This window comes from Phascolarctos cinereus, unplaced genomic scaffold, assembly GCF_003287225.1.
Source record: "Phascolarctos cinereus isolate Bilbo 61053 unplaced genomic scaffold, phaCin_HiC Scaffold_2;HRSCAF=192, whole genome shotgun sequence".
NCBI lineage: Eukaryota > Metazoa > Chordata > Mammalia > Diprotodontia > Phascolarctidae > Phascolarctos > Phascolarctos cinereus.
Genome location: NW_027555625.1, coordinates 394,127,523 through 394,145,484, shown reverse-complemented (window position 1 = coordinate 394,145,484; position 17,962 = coordinate 394,127,523). Strand labels below are relative to the sequence as shown.

The following is a 17,962-nucleotide window of genomic DNA, read 5'->3' as shown; positions in this document are numbered from 1 at the left end:
CTGTTCATTATAATTTCTTATAAAATAGTAATGCTATCTTACATTTCTATAGTATTTTACCTCATAAACATTCTCCCACCTGTCTTATCATTTTATCTTGGCAATTACATTATGACATAAGCAGAATAGGGCTCTCCATTTTACTAATGGGTAAGCTGAAGCAAAGGGAAAATCTTAGATTTCCTCAAAACTAATAATAATAACAACTAGTAGTAATGTATTATAGCTAACATTTATATTACACTTAAAGGTTTGCAAAGACCTTTGCAAAGACAAATATGATCTCATTTGTTTCTAACAACCACCTTGGGAGGGAGGTGCTATTATTACAAGTTCAATCACAATAAATCAGCATGCAAATTAAAATCCAGGCCCCCAACATCAGACAACCTCCAAATGAGCCTTCTGACACATTGACTCATTGTTCCCTAGTGACTAATATAGACAAATGCCTCTAAAGGAAACATATCGCCACACAGGTCAGTGTCATAAATAATCTTAGAATTAGCTCTTGGAGTAAAATAAGAATACTGAGTATTAGTCACCGTTCAACTTGAATGAATTTATCAACATTAGATACAGGCAAGAGACTATCTGAGAGCTAATGAAGACTTCTTTTGGGTAACCAGTGTGTGGTGGGAAGGTCGAAAGCATATCCACAAGGACCATGTGGCCAAGCCTAAGGCCTTAGCTCACTCTCTAATCTTCAAGGGCTCCCCACTCTAATCTTCTTCAGGGGCTCACATAGGTAAATCCAGAAATTCATTGCACCTGCACAGATTTTAGTTTTCCTAGGCTATAGCCAACCTAATACTTCCTCCTTGGACACAGATTCAGTGGAGATGAAGACAGAATCAAAAAAGAAATGAATATACTTTCATAATAAGTTTCAGACAACATCTTCATCCATTCCCCTCATGCACCCAAAACCTAGAGAAACAGGACAAGGAAAAATAGGAGCACAAAGCTATATAAATGACCTATTTCATTCTTGACTGGAAAAAAGTTTGTTTGTGAAACAGTTAATATCATTCCCGGGAGATGAAGCTGTTTGGGCAGACAATATGATATGATGGAAAAAAAATTAGTTTTGGAGTCAGATGACCCAAGTTTGAATCCTAGATCTATAATTTATTAACTATGTGACTTTAGGCAAGTCACTTAAATTCTTTGGGTCTCAGTTTCCTCATCTGTAAAATAAGTGACTCACAGTTGACAATTTCTTTTCTTTCCAACTCTACATCTTATAATCCTGGACACAAATTAGTGAATCCACCAGGATGGTGCCAGATTTAGGAAATGTACATACAATCTTTCTTTTACCAATTATATTCTCCTTACATCTAAACTGTGATTCATTTCCACTTGCTTCTCAGTGTGGTGTTCCATAGAGTTTAGATGAGATTGATTTCTCTCTGTCTCTGCATAGGAAGTCTCTAGTGACTTTGTCCCTCTCAGTCCCACAACCAAGTTTCACATTCTTACTGCAATGTGGCATTTGTTGAAAGCATGATTTTTGTTAACATTCATATCTACCCACTGTCATCTTTGCTTCTATTCTCTCTCCTAAAAAGCTGCATCAAACACTCAGTTAAAAATTTTTGTCCCCTACCATGGGGATAGAGCCAAATGTCGTGATCATTGCTGGCTCAGCAGGATGTCTAGTTTAAAGAATTCAGTCTTTCACTCTTTCTATTCAAGGTTAGAAGGCCCATATGTTCTCTCTGAGACATACTAGATCTTGTCTTTCACCAAGTTCAATTCCTGGAAGACCCAATTTCTTTACTCCCTCCACCAACAAAATAGACTCATCTGTGGCTTTGCCCTCAAGTCCAGAGAGGTTCGGTCACCTTCCAAAGGTAACAAATCAACGGTTGGAGCCAGGCCTAGGACTCAACTTCCCTGACCGCTAGTCCAGAGTTCTTTCCCCTATGCCTTACTGCGTGTGAATGATTAATGAGCAGATTCTACACTAGTCTACATCAAAAGATAAGTCGGCCTTACTTCTGATTCTGTCTTCATGGCCCTACCTCATATGTCTTCCCTTCCCACACTCAAACTGAATTACTCTCTGCCTCTCTCATCATCTCCTATCCCAGCCACGCCAGCCCCCAATGTATCCTGCTCCCTATACCTTTGTTCATCCTATTTCCTATGCCTGGAATATCATCTTCTACCTCTTCTTTTGCTGATTTCCTCCCCATCCTTTAAATTCCAATGAAATGACACTCCTGGAAGCTTCTCCTGATCCTCCCTGTCCATAGCAATTATTCCTTTTGGAGCTTAAAAAGCACTTTGTTTTGTACCTCTTTCCTGCATCTGTATCATATCATTATAAATTATAGATATGTTTGTGTCAGCTCTATACTTTGTAAGCGCTCTGAAAGCTGGTACTGTCTTATCTAGACATTCCATCTTCCCAACCTCTATTTCAGTGTTCTGTACAGAGAAAGCACTTTAAAATACTGTTGGATAAATAACCTAACCTAACCTAATTCTTCATAGCCCACTCAGTCCTTTGGGCCATCAGGGTTAGGGCATCAGGCTGTTCCTAGGACTGAAACATAAATCTTTTGAGAGTCAATATTTCCAGAATAGCAAAGATACCTATTTAGAGGTTCAACTGACCCGAATGCCAAGACAGTATTCCCATTTTGGGGCCTGTTACTATAGATATTTATAAGTGTTAAGAACTCATTATTTTTCCATCTCCCATCAGGTATTTTCTGCTGGCTATGCAAGGCACCTGTGGAAATTCACCCCTCCTGAAAGCTGAGAAACTGGACAAACTTCCCAAAGAGAAAAAGGAGCTGGCTATCCAGGAGTGGAAGAGACAACAAGGGAGATTATCTACAGCCTGCCAAGCAGGTCCATCCCCTGGCAATGCCAACTCGGAACAGGAAACAAGGGACAACTCCCTAAAAGACTCCTCTCGCATGAAAAGACATACTGGGGACTGTGGACTTAATAGAGACAGAAGTAACCCCCAATCCTATCCATGTCATATGGGGTATAACCAAAGCTCACCTGGCTCTGCAACAAGACCTACCCCAGATGAACACCTCTTGGAACCTAGTGGATCCGAAGCTTTTGGAATGTTCAAAGATCCACAGATTGGCATCCCAGGAGACTCAAGCAGAGGAAGCCATCGCCGATCCCAGAGCTCATTGACTATATGAAGGGCCTCACGCACAGCTGCACATGCAGGGACAAACTCCAAACATGTTCATATAACGCGTTATCTTGTGACCTCAAGCAAGTCACAATCCTTCCTGGGCAAGTAGAAGAACACTGGGCAGTCTTGACCCCTTTTCCTATCAGAATAATGACCTCCCTGGAGACAGAGCTGGCTTTCCCAGGGCTAGAGAACAAGACTGGGAATTAGACAGCCACTCTGAGACTTTTCTACCACCATCAGGCAGGCCATCTTACAGAAACAAGTCGTCTGTTTCTTTTTCAGGATGGAAAAATATTTCCATGCACAGAGACTTAGGGCAATTCTTTAAGAAATGGCCCTCAAGCATCCAGTTCCAAGAATGTGCCTGCAAACACTGAATCACTCTAATGAACAGTTTGTGGGGGTGTAATGCTTCTTACATCCATAATTTGGCCCACACACTGGAGAAGAACTAAAATTTCAGAAGACAGAGGCCCAGAGTTGGAGCAAAGGAGGCTGAGTTACTTCCACCCAGAGGTCCAAACCTTCCTATATTCACAAAGTTAGGCCCAATGGCCATTGAACCTTTAAGATAATACTTGTTGCTGCTCCACCTCACTCCCCTTCCCCATGAAGGCCAGATTTGAATTCATTACTTTGGATATCTATTTTTTGAGGGAGAGAAGGAAAGAGAGAGAGAGAGAGAGAGAGAGAGAGAGAGAGAGAGAGAGAGCAGGAGGGAGAGAGAATTGAGTATTAGTCACTGTTCAACTCCAATGAATTTATCAGCATTAGATGTAGGCCAAAAGACAAAACAACCAAGGTGGACTTCTTTTGGGTAACCACAGTATGATAGGGAGATAAGGATTAAAAGTATATGCACGAGGACTGTGAGGCCAAGCCCAAGAAGAAGAGAGGAAGAGCTAGGACAACATTAAAAATCCATTCAATCATTCAGTAAGCATTCGTTAAGTACCTGCTAGGATTACCGATAACCTTGTTCACCTAAAACTGGGAACACTAGGACTTGGCCACATCAGATTGACACTTGAGTTTGTTTTGGAACACAGAAAAAGGAGTCTTGCTTCACACAGTGAGTAGAAAGCTCAGGAAACTCATTACCCTTAGAAGGCATCAGGGGCTGAAAATATGAAAAGGATTCAATGTGTTGTAATATGTTAATAAATTAATTATAGAGCTGTAAAATAAATTAGATTAAGGCAAGCTAAGGATGTTTCAAGGACATGCCCAATCATTTGAGGTTAACATGGAAGGCAACCGTGTACTCCATTAATTGTCTATCAGAGACCAAGCACCAGACTGTAGAGACCAGAAACCTGTGTAAAAATTCTTATGGCTTGATGACCATGGGGTCAGAGAAGGAGAAGACCTGTGATTTCATTGGTGTAGGGAATTCCCAACAAGGAATCTCCCTCTACTAATGCATATCAGCAACTCATCCACTATTAATTCTTCAAGAGTTGCCTAAGCCACTGAGGGGTTGTGAATCACTTAGAGTCACACAGCATGCATCAGAAGTAAGACTTGAACCCAGGTCTTCTTGACTCTGAGGCTAGCTTCCTATCCTTTTAGGATATAGAAATCCCTGGACCACTGTTGTATCTGCAATCCCCAACTCATCATAGACCATGAAAAAGCTTTCCCTTCAGAGGCTAGAACATATCCCAGCTGCCATTTAGAAGGATGAAGGTGACTGAGCAGCCTTTTCCTTACTCAACTCTAAAACTGAAGATGCCATTCAAAGCTTTCTAACCTGGTCACTTTTCCTGGCACTAGTTTATTAGAGTCTTTCTACCTCTCATATCCTATATAATCTAGTGTGACCAACACTGGACAGTTGGTTAATTCTAGGTGATTTCTGTGATGCCAAGGAAAACAATAACAATGCAACCTTTCATGACAGAAAGGAAAAGACCAAAATGCAGAGGTCATAAATGCCTCACGTTCTACCTTATGCATATCTTCAGCTCTCTACATGTCAAAAACCCATAAGGTCAAAGGCTAGCATTCTATTTCAGAGCTGTGAAGAACTGTACTGACCATGACAGACAACAGGAGCCTCTTGCCTAAATGCCAGCTTGCACCGAGCATCATGCTGAGAGTATAGCATTTAATGAAAACCTTGTCAGGGTCTCTGTCCCCCCTCCTTTTTTTAAAATAAAACCAAATGTGATTATTCAACTTGCCCTCTAACTCAGGGGAAAGACTAACTATGTGGGATTATTTTTTCCCTTTGTATCTGATAATTCATACTAATGGTTGTATTTAATGTATTTTATACTCTTTATCTGGTTTTGACTGACTAGAGATGGACGTATCATTTCTCTTAGAGGGAAAAAAATAAATGGTTTTCCATAAGCAGCCATCAACAGAAATCTCTTACCAACTTGTTCTTTCATCAATGCCTTTCTCTATCTCTCTGAGCCCCATTTCCTTGATTAAGTTACTCACTCATTATATATATACATTGTGCATGGCGCAACATGGTGCTGCAGGAGGAACAGGAGAAATAGAAGACCTTCTTTCAGAAGTTGATAGTCTATTCCATCATACAAGACAGAGGGGTAAAAACCAGATCTTGATGGGTACAGGAAAGTCCCAGGTGAGGAAACTCCCTCTATCAAGGCAGGTCAGAACCTTCCCTGCAACTTATAGAGTTGGAGGGTTCACTCAATCCCTGAGAGATTGAGGGATTACCTGGGGTCTCACTAGTGGTATCAGAGATAGTACTTGACCCCACGTTTTCCCAGATTCAAGACTAGTTCTTTATGTACCATACTATACTGGCAGTACACACAGTCATTAAACGACTGAATCATGATACATACAAGCAATACAGTAATAGCAACAACAATGGCTACCATTTATGTGCCACTGTAAAATCATAGGATTATAAATTTAGAGTCAGGTGGGACCTTAGTTGGCACATAATCCAATCCCCTAATTTTACAGAAGAGGAACAGAGGCTTAGAAAGATTAATTGGCTTGCCCCAAATTGCTGGATTCTAAAGAAATGAAATTTGAATCTGTCTCCTCTGATTCCAAAGTCAGGAATCTTTCCAGAGAAAGTATTGAAGAAATGTCATTGTGGAATGGAATGGTCAGGGGAAACTTCATATAGGTGATTTGACTTGAGCAGAATCTTTATAGTTGGGTAGAATTTAAATTGGCCAAGAAAAATAGGAAGGATACTGCAAATAGTGAAACTAAAAATGTTCGTACAGCCCAGGCAGTCTAGTGGCAGCTTGGTGTTCAGTGGGTAGAGAACTGGGCCTATAGTCGATAAGACCTAAGTTCAAATCCAGCCTCAGACACTAGCTACGTGACCCTGGGCAAATCACTTAATTTCTGTTTACTTCAGTTTCCTTAACTGTAAAATGAGAACAGTGATGGCACTACATTCCAGGGTAGTTATGAGGATCAAATGATACAATATTTGTAAAGTACTTAGCACAATGCCTGACACATAGTAGGTGCTTAATCAGGGCTTATTTCCTTTCTTCCTACTGGTTTGTTTAATCATTTCTCTTACAAGGCTGGAAAAAGACTCTCCCATTATGGAATAATCTCTTTTGGCTTAAAGGAGAATACATTTTTAGCTGGAAAGAGCAACATGGGATAAGGGGTTTCAGAGGAAGAGCATTCAATGCAGGAGGAATGAGAGAGATTTTTCATTTGTTTTGTTTTCAAAGTACACTCAATAAGCTAGTTTAAATGGCTTCATCATTTCCCCATTCTTCCAACTTTTCTCTTCCCTTTAAAGCTACTTGGTTAAGCCCAAATACCTCAAAACATAGGTCCAACCATTTAGAAAGAGATTGACTCCTAGGTTCCTAGGTGCAAGCCACACTGGCCCCTAAACATGGCCAAAGAATAGAAGCCCCTTTAAAGAGTGTGGCAAAAGAATAGGACATGAAATCAGACCTGAAGTGATGGCTTCAGACAAGCTTACACTGACCGCTTACAGGGCATCAACTCAGATGCTTTCTTTGTATCCCCAGTACTTAACACAGTGCCTGGAACATATAGGTGGAAGAGACAGCACAAGGAGAAGTAAATAATTAGAAACCTTCTAGAACTCTTACTACCGATACTCCAGGAGTACCCAAAATCTGAAACTTTCTCTTAAGGGTGTGGAGCCTGGGGTGGACTGAGGAGCATAAGACGAAGTCCTCTGCTAGAGAACCTTGGGGAATTCTAACTAGAATGCCTTAGACCAGCCTGAAGTCCTCAATGCTCTGACTAGATATGTTCCACAAGGGATTTGAAAGCTTCTAATACTCTGGGCACAGACACAAATGGGTTGTTGAAGCCGGGTCAAGAGCCCAAGAACATGACATCAGGACCAAACAAGAACTAAGCACCCAATTCAAGAGTGTAGAAGGAGGCAGCACCTGGTTCTGGCACAAAGTTCTAAACTAGAAACCAGGACTAGAAATATGAATAAACAGAAGGAGGGCAATTAGAGGGTGCAGTGGACTGATTGCAGGACCTGGAGGCAGGAACACCTGAGTTCAAATCTGGCCTCAGACATTCACTAGCTGTGCAACCTTAGGTAAGGCACTTAACCTTTCCTAGCCTCAGTTTTCTCATCTGTAAATTGGAGATAATAATAACACCTACTTCCCAAGGTTCTTATGAGAATCAAAGAAGATAATAATTGTAAAGCTCCTAGCAGAGTATCTGCCACATAGTAATCACAACATAAATGTTAACTATTATTACTATTATTATTTATACACCAAGCACTATGAAGAAATAGTTGGATTAAAGAGACGTGTAAGAGGCAAACCCATAAGGAGAGATTCCACAAGTACAAATAGGATCATAGTGGGGAGGGAAGAAGAATTGAATAGCTACAAGGTGTCTAAGAGTGGCTGGAAGAAAAGAAGCTAGAGACAAAAGCTGAAGTTATAAATGAAATTAGAGCTCTAAAGAAAAGAATGAGAAGAAAAATAAGCTTAGAAGAGAAGGTAGAAGAACTTACCCAAATACACTCCCTAAAAATCAAAATAGAGCAAAAAGAATTCAATGACTCCAAGAAAAAATACGAGGACAAAATTAAAAGATTATAAAAAAAAGGGGGAGGGGAGGACAGGGTGTGTTGTATGTACTATTGAAAACAATTGGAAAAAAGACCTAGAAGAAATAATTTAAGAAGCATTAGACTTCCTGAAAAACATGAGCAAACAAAAAAAAAGTAAATACCATATTTTTATAAGTCATAAATGAAAATTACCCAGAGTTATTGGAACTACAGAGCAAAGTGAAAATAGAAATACCCTACCAGTCACCTCATGAAATTCAAAATTAATAGCCAAAATTCAGAGCTTCCAGGTTAAAAAAAATGCTATAAGAAACCAAAAAAAGAAAGAAAGAAAGAAAAGAAAAAGAAAGAATTCAAGTACCAAGCAATCACAGTCAGGATCACTCAAGATTTGACATAATTAACATAAGGAAGAGAAAATCTTGGAACATAACTATTTCAAAAGAAAATAAGTAAAGGCATTACCAAGAAAAGTTTACCCTGCAAGACTCAGTATAAAAGGCCATATGGGGGGAAATGTATAAGAATATATACTGGAGAGAAATATACAATTAATAATTATAACTACAGAGTTATTCTGTATTGTATTCTATAAGAAATCACAATAACTAACATTTATATAGCACTTACTATGTGCCCAATTATGTGATAAGAGCAATATCTGCTATATAGGCTTAAGTGACTCCAGAGACTAAGACTTGGGCCACTGACATAGGTTTCTAGTGGTCTTCATAAAAAAGGCAGCCCATGGGCAGGTAGGTGGCACAGTGGATAGAGAACCAGCCCTGAAGTCAGGAGGATCTGAGTTCAAATCTTCCCTCAGACCAAACACTTGACACTGCTGTGTGACCCTGGGCAAGTCACTTAACCCCAGTTGCCTATAAAACAAACAAAAAAAGCAGCCCACAGGGAGGCAGGGGTATCTCTTCCTTCAGACTTCTCATTGGCAAACCAGGTCAAAACAGTGGCAGGAAAGCAGAGACCAATGTGTATCCTTGCTAAAAATATCCTTTCCCTGATTAGGCTAAGTAAGTCTCCCTTTGTTAACTGTTAGATGGTTTATGAATGCCTCATTTTTTTCCATTTTGGAACTTGAAGCCCAAGACTAGTCCGAGTCAGTCCTGACCTGCAACATATGCCAACAAAACTAATAACAAATAAGTGGATGAATAGTTACAAAAATGTAAAATACTCAGATTAACAGAACAAGAAATAGAGGATTTATATAATGAAATCTCAGAATCTTTTTTTCTCCCAACAAGCCTTAAATGAACTTCCAAAGGTAGGGTGGGAGAGGATGGATACATTTACTAGTGAATGTTAACAAACATTCAAAGAACAATTTGTCTCCATATGATGTAAACTATTTATAAAAATAGAGAAAGAGGGGATCCTACCAAATTCCTTCTATAAAGCCAACGTGGTCTTAATGCATAAACTAGGAAGAAATGAAGCAGAGAAAGAAAATGATAAAATGATATGCCTAATGGATATCTGTGCAAAAATATTAAATACTAGTAAAGTGGCTACAGAAACATAATAAAGATATTATTTACTATAACTAGATTGTATTTATACAAGGGATGCATGTTTGGCTCAATACCAGGAAAACTATAAACAAAATGTGAAAGGCAACATGGCATACTTGATTAAGCACACTGGTCTCAGAATCAGAAAGACTCAGGTTCAAGTCCCATCTCTGACATGTATTGGCTATGTGAACATGGGCAAGTGACTCGACTTCTGAGAGAAGGCCAGTTGAACTGGATCACAGAGTGTGGGAGGAGAGGTAAATGATAAATACTTGTAAATCCGCAAACACTGACTAAGCGTTTCCTACCAGGCATTAGGCTAGGCACTGGGGATCCCAATACAAAAGAAAAAACAAAAAGAAACAATATGATTTTAGGGAATGAAGAAAGTCTTCTCTTCACCGTCCTGTCACAATTCCTGAAATTCTTGTCATTACTATCATTCTTGGAGACAGCTAACCTTTACCAAAAAAATGTAAATTTACTAAGAGGCTGTCATAGATTAGCAATGGTCAAGGCCCTGAGGGCATATAGCACCAAACTGCTGTATTCTGATAAGGAGTCTGAGGAAATGGAAGGCAGACCTTTGGTTCTCAAGAGGCAGAGCCTGGCTGCCAGGGAGGGTGGGCTAAATATACTGCAATGGGCAGCCAGAGGACCCCTGGCAATAAGGCAGGAGGCAGAGAAAGCAAATATCCCATGCTTTGAATTTTACCAGCGTTCCACAACCAAACCTGCAGAGGACTCTCCATGGGCAATTGAGGAAAATTCCGAGAAAAATGATTTTTGTTTTTCTACAAAGTATTTTGGTGCCACCTAGCATCTGGAAAGGGATAACTGCACAGCTGAAGGCCTTTCACTGGTGTGAGGAATAGAAAATGGACCCGAGGGAAACCACAAAAGGCAGTGAGCCCCAGTAGGAGAAAGCAGCAAAGACCAGGGAATGTTCCAGACTGCTAGGGATCTTCAGAGTCTGGCTGAGATCTCATGAAGAGAAGGAAGGTGTCAGAGGCAGTAAAGCTCACTGGGGGGAAAAGGAGAGGAAATTATCATCATCCCATTGTCAAAAGCCACCAGGAAGGGCTGACTATGAGACTAGCCTGCTGGGATAAGGTCAGTCACAGATGTGGAACCCCATGAAGCTATGGAGGTAATTAAGGTTTCAAGTTGGCTGGAAAGATGTTAAAAAAAAAATGCTAAAAAACTGGCTATTACCTTCCCAAAGGCTAGATTGCTACATGGATCTCACACAAGCCCTAAAGCACCCCCATTGCTCTTGACTCACAGGTTGCCTGCGGGAACTGGGGAGATTTCCTGCTCCCCTTGGTTTCCAAAGCCCTGAGAGGCTTCTCCTGAGAAAAGGTCCACTCCCCTCAGAAGGAGATAAGCAGAGAATTTCAGGGAGTCAACATGTACAGAGAGACAGGCTGGTGTAGTGGACAGAGGGCTATCCTTAGAGTCAGGAAGGCCCAGGTTCACTTCTGACACATACTAGCTATGTGACTGCAGTGAAATCACCTACCACTCACTGTGCCCATCTAAGACCAGTGAGTGATTAGTCTACATTGGTAGAGGGTGTTCTCACACAGATAAAATCACAGATAAAATGTGCCTCCCCCCAAAAGAAAAATGTATGCATCAATGCTCTCAAAAACTGGTTATTCTGTAGCAAAAAGGGTCTCAGGAATCCTCAGTCCTTTTCAACACTTCTTAGAACGATCTACTCAGGTGTTTAACTCATCAGCAAATGCCAACATATTTATTAAGCATTTACCATGTGTATCTTTGCCAAGAAAGCTTCAAGGGCAGTATTGGCATGCTATAGTCCACAGAGTCACAAAGAGTCAGAGATAACTGAACAACAACCATGTGACCATGTGAAAGGCACACATACCTTCCAACACCAGCTCCCCATCCCCATCCCTACTGTCAGGAGGGAAAGGCTCTCACAAAATTATTCACACTGAGATGTTCAGGGCTGAAGATGTCATCCCTCTAAACATCATAGAGGTAAAGGTGAGGGACCTTAGAGGCCATTAATTGATCCTCTTCATTTTACAATTGACAAGGTTGAGATCAATTGAATTGGCCAAGTTCACAGAGTAAGTAGCAAAGTGAAATTTGAACTCAGGTCTTCTGACTGTAAACCCAGCCCTTTTCCCAACACTACATTGCCTTTCAAAGGTACTGAATATAATTTTTTTGAGGAATACTAGGGAAAGAAATGAATTGCCACAGTGAAACATTAGCTTTTATGTCTGAAAGTGGAGAACACACATGAGTCATAGTTTTGCCTACGCATGTTTTGGACCAAGAAGAGACCCTGGGCCCCTACACTCAGACCACAAGGGTGACTTGACAGAACCAAAAGGTAACAAGCCAGTTTTACAGGCCCAGAAAGCTGAAGGTCACCTTAGAGGTCATCAACAAGTGAGGAGACAGAGGCCAGAAAATTTCCCAACGCCCACATCAATGCACCACAGAGACAGAAACCAGTAGGAAACACACACACACACAAAACTCTCCAACTGTTGCATTGCAGCTGCCCAGTCCTCCTTTTAAAGCAACATGTGTTCGAGCAGAAATATTTGTAAACATTTGTCCTTTTAGTGGCTTTCAGACAAGAATGTGTAAGAAGCACATATATTACTCCCCCTTCCCACAATCCTTAGCAAGTTTTGTTTTCCCCTTCCAAAACTGGCTCCATTTTTTAAAGTAAAATAAGCATTTATTAAGTACCTACTGGGTACGAATCCCTGTTCTAAACATTGCGGGGAGGGACACAAAACTGATCAGACTACAAGCAATCTCTGCCCCTTACACCCAGGGCACAGCCACTGCTCTAGGATACTTAGACCCAGTTCTTCCTTCATGCGACTTAATTTTTTAAGAAGAAGGACAAGATACAGACACAGATAAGCATAATACACAATTTTATATAACAAGTGCATTAACAAGGTGGGAAAGTGGTTGGAGAATAGATTGGTAAGGTTTCATTGTGGAGGAGATGTTTGAGAACATATTCCACATCCAGAAAGCAGAATAGTTTAGCTAAAGCACAGAGGACATGGAGGAAAGTGATTTAGGGAACAGGCTGGAAAGGTAGGGTGGTATAGCAATATAGGAGACCTTGAATGCCAGACAGAGGAGTTTGAGTTTACTTGGGACACATTAAGGAGTCACGGAAGCTTTTTGAATGGAGGATAGGCACGATCAGAACCCCATATGAGGATTACTCTGCTGGTGTGTTGCCAGCAACCAAATAGTGCACCAAGCGGAAGAGCGTGAAATAAACTTGAGACACAGGCCAGGCGGAGCAGCAGAACTGACTCAGTTTATTCATCTGAGGGTACAGGACATATAGAGAAAATCTAGCCTAACTTCAAAGAGTCCTCCCCGTGAGATACTCCCCAGAATGTCTGCTGAGGACGTGACAACATACATTTCCTCGTTATCAGGGTTCCTAGATTGGGTTGTAAATTCCAAGGTTTTCCCAGGCGCCTTGGCGCCACCTGCGTAGAGGAGTGAATGTGTAACTCTAAGGTTCAAAGAGTGAGAAGGAATGTCTCAGGAACCTCCTAATCAGGAAGGGATTGGAGAGCTGTACCTCTTAATCATTGAGCCCTTCTGGGTAAAAGGCTGGGCAGAGGTCAAACTCTGCCCTGGATCTTAAACCCCAATATCAGATTCCTAAGATCAGCCCTCAACAATGGTGGTATGAAGAACCAGTTGGGGGCAGCTAGGTGGTACGGTGCACGGCCCTCGATTCAGGAGGACCTGAGTTCAAATCTGGCCTCAGACACATAACACTTTACTAGCTGTGTGACCCTGGACAGGTCACTTAACCCCATTGCCGAGCCAAAAAAAAAAAAAAAGAACCAATTGAAGGAGGAAGAAAGTAGAGGTGGGAAACTGTATTAAGAGAATTCTGTAGTAGTCCTCTCATTACTAGAACAAAAAAAAATACTTAATTTAGAATGTTTAAAACCGGACCCATTACCATTTTCCCCAAAACTGATCCTACTTGTGTCTCTGATGAGCTTTTCTGCATAGCTAACCTCTCACATTCAGTCATTTGCTCAGCACTATCAATTTCATCTTGTATCGTCTTTCCTATCTGTCTCCTCTCTATTCCCGCTGCCATTACCCTACAGCAGGTTACTATTAACACATCCCTGGACTGTCACAAGAGCCTTCTGACAAGAATCTGCACACAAACGCATACATACACCCCCTTCTCTCAACCATCTAATCTATCCTTCATAACACCAAATAACAATCGCTGATGTTCACATAACAAAGCTTTTGAGCGGTTTGCATGCATTATCTCATTTAAACTTCACAGCAATACTATTAAGTCGATATTATATTTATACCCATTTTACAGATAAAGAAATGAAGGTTCAGAGCCATCAAGTGACTAAGTAAGCATCGCATAGCTGCTAAGTACCAGAGGCCAGCTGTAGATCCGGGTTTTCTTAATCCCAGGCCATCACTCCACCATTCTGTCACTAGTCTTCTACATTTAGAAATCTGGTCATACCACTCCTACGCTCAAAAAGCTTTGCTGTTTTCCTATTACCTACCAAATAAAGTTTTTAAAGTGCTTTGTCTGGCATTCAAGGAACTCCATAATGGATGCCACCCTACCCTTCAAGCTTTAAACTTATCTCTCTCTCCTCTCTCTCTTTCATATACATTCTACTCCAGAAACATTGAACTTACTCTCTGTCTCCTAAATAAAACCTGTACTTTCCCATATCCAAGTCTTTCATTTAAATTTTTACCTATGCCTGGAATACCTTCCCTCCCTATTGAAACCCCATCCTTTCTTTAAAGTGCATCTTAAATGCTGCCTCCTCCCTGAAGACTTCTCTGATTCTCCCATTTGGTAACAACCTTTCTCCTAGGCAGGGTGGGTAACCTGCGGCCTTGAGGCTACATGTGGCCTTCACATTCTGTGAAGTTTGGATTCAGTCAAAGGGCTGCACTTGAGGACCTAGAGGGCCACATGTGACCTCAAGGCCACAGGTTCCCCAGCCCTGACCTAAACCAAGGACCTCATTTTACACATGAGAAGTTGCAGCCCAGAGAGGTCATCACTTGCCAAAATTGCAACGCTAGTCAAGAATAGACTAGGGGCCAAGATTGAAGCCTAGGACTCCTAATTTCAAGCTCAACATCTTTTCTGCTATACTATGAGCCTTAAAAGATAATATCCAATTCTATCTGTGAATGAAAAACATTTATTAAGCACTTATTATTATTAAGCACTGCACAGAATGTTAGGTGTACAAATACAAAAGTGAAATAGTTCCTGTCCTCAAGGAGCTTCCGTCCTAATGAAAGAGGCAGTACATATAGAGGAGTGAGTGGCCAGGAAAGGAGCTATGGTGAGTGAAACAATACAGCTGTCTGTTGACATGCCCTGGCTGGGGGTGGGGAGCAGAATGCAGAACCAAGCTCCACCCAGGCTTGGTCCCTAGAGGGTGACTTCAATCTGGTCCTATCTTTCTTGTGTTATTAGATGCTTTATGTTACCCATATGTGGTTCCATCATGAGCCCCAAATCTGTAATGAGGTAGCCACTGCTACTTTCACACCATGCCTCCTTTTACCAATCTTCTTCCTAGAATGAGAGCTGGGAACAAGGACAAGGTAGGGTACAGAGGAGGAGGAAGAGAAGGCAGGATTTTAGTACCTCAGAAAATATGTGTGCATTAGCCTGGCAGGAATTACAACCATAACAGCCAGAGTAGCGCTTTCTAGACAAAAGCAAACCAAAGATAAAATAATTCCTGTCCTGAAATGGCTCTCTCGATCGGCGTACCCTAATTGGCTTTGGGAGGAGGGGGAAGGGGAAAGGGGTGGAGGGCACTACATAGCTCTATTGCTTGGAATGCATGCACCCTGGCTGTTTTTCTTATTTTTAATTAGAAGTTCCCATTTAAAATACTATGGCACTGAGGGCCACCATAGGCAGTGTTTTTCAGGGCAATTAGTGAACTCTTCAGGTGGTTAAAATGGCCCCACCATTGGACCAAGGCCACATGTAATTGCACCAGAATGCACAGCCTGCCAGGCAACTCTTTCTTGCAGCAGAAAAAAGCAATTACTCATACTATCTATTGGACAGTTAAATCTGTAGAAAATCATATAGTGTGCATAATTTAAAAGTCTGCCAAGGTTTGGAACATATAAGAATTGATGCTTGCTTAATGTTCACTGATTAGGCTGTCCATGAGCAGACTTCTACCAGCAGGTATGGGGTGTGTGTGTGTGTCTGTGTGTGTGTGTGTGTGTGTGTGTGTTCATGCATACCTGCATGTAGCCAGATGGCAAACCTAAGCTATGGGACCATAGGTAAGTTATTTACCACACTCAGCCTTGCTTTCTTCATCTGTAAAATGGGGGCAGCTAGGAGGCAAAATGGATAGAATGCTGGGCCTGGAGTCAGAAAGACATCTTCCTGAGTTCAAATCTGGCTTCAGACACTTTTTACCTATGTGACCCTGTTTGCCACAGTTTCCTGATCAGTAAAACAAGCTGAAGAAGGAAGCAGCAAACCACTCCAGAATCTTTGTCAAAAAAACTCCCAAAATGAGATCATGAAGAATCAGACATAACTAAAAACGACTGAACAGCAACAAAAATGGAAATACCAATGCTGGGGGTACCTACCTCACAAGGTCATTGGATTAAAAGAGAAGGATCAAAAGAAACAATGTATCTAAGATGCTGTATCAGTGTTGGATTGTATCTGTTATTTTGGACCAGAACTGTGGTTTCATTGTTATCGGGAACCTCCAATAAAGAAGCCCCTTCTCCCAAAGCAGATCAGCTTTACAATTTACGGTCCTTGAGAGGTGCCTGCAACACTTAGACATTGTCATTTGCCCAAAGTCACACAGCTAGTACACGTGTCAAAGGCAGGATTTGAACCCAGTCTCTACCCACTATATCATGCTACCTCTCATTATTATTATTGCTGTTGTTGTTGTTGTTGTTGTTGTTGTTGTTGTTGTTATCTTGATCCTTAACTCCTGTCCAATGGGGTTCAGATAGAAAGAGTCCTGGGACAAATTTGTATCCTACTACTATTCTTTCCTTATTAATTATCACACTGGTGGATAAAATACCTGGTGTTTTTTTTTGAAACTGAATAAAAGTCCTGGGATGGAAGTTCCTTTTCTGTGGCTTCACTGAAAGCAGATTTGGCCCAAGTCCAGGAACAGATAGGATGACAGGAATGACAAGGACCTCATCCTGTTCCCACACAGTTCTGATTTCTTCCGTTTGTTCTTCTTAATCTTGTTATCTCGTTCTTCTCTTCCTGTTCATTGCTGTTGTGGCTGCTGCTGTTATCATGTGCAGTGTATGTATTAAGATCTTTTGAAAACCTGTACATGTCATTCCTGAAACCCACGGTCAACAAGGGAGCTGGCCCAGAGGTTCTAGGCCCTCCTTTTTGCTTGGCTACTGTACCTAAGCCACTAATTAAAATACGCCCCTAGGCTAGCTCCTGGCCAAGTTATACTAGTGTTTCTTGGGCTCTCCAGAAGAGCAGAGCATGTTTAGTAAACAATGAGTCTGCTAAGCCCTCACAGCACACTGTCAGGAGAAAGCCGCAGAAAATCACCCTGAGGCTCCCTGGGCCCTGTTTGAAGTCCCCACATTCAGAAGCATCTCATTTTTGCGCTCTCTCTCTCTCTCTCTCTCTCTCTCTCTCTCTCTCTCTCTCTCTCTCTCTCTCTCTCTCTCTCTCTCTCTCTCCCAGCTCTCTCAGGTCCAAGTAGCTGAACTGTTGCACCAGCCAGGATGAGGTATCAGGGCTGCTATAATGAACATTCTACTGCCGTTTCCACTGCGCACTTGAAGCCTGTTCTGTTGGCCATTTCCAATCCAATTAAGCTCAAAGAGATTTGAGGAGTGGGTCCTGGGCATTTGGGAATTTTGGATCAAAAGGTGGTGGCCGATCATTGCTGCTTATTGAGCAGAAAAGGAAACTTCTCTGCATCCCCAGGACTCACATTCTGCCCCAAGTTGGAGGAGTGGGGGATATTTGCTCAGCAAATTCACATCCTAATTTGTCTGACACATTGATGAGATAGATTGGAATGCTAGGACAGATAGGGTAGAGCCAGAACCTGGAAGAAGTGAGTGGCAGCCAGCTGGAAGGACAGCCTCAGCAGCAAGGGAGTGTAT

At 41.5% G+C, this 17,962-nt stretch overlaps 1 protein-coding gene across 3 annotated transcripts in view; it reads left to right on the top strand.

The window, feature by feature from the left end:
* Positions 1-8,570, top strand: part of ATP10B (ATPase phospholipid transporting 10B (putative)) — a 362,023-nt gene extending 353,453 nt beyond the window's left edge. For all 3 annotated transcript variants that reach the window (XM_020992355.2, XM_078150541.1, XM_020992354.2), the window contains one exon: positions 2,720-8,570. In XM_020992355.2, coding sequence (XP_020848014.1) covers positions 2,720-3,179 — 460 coding nt within the window. In that variant the 3' untranslated portion in view covers positions 3,180-8,570. The remainder of the gene's footprint in view (positions 1-2,719) is intronic.
* Positions 8,571-17,962: the final 9,392 nt, after the last annotated feature.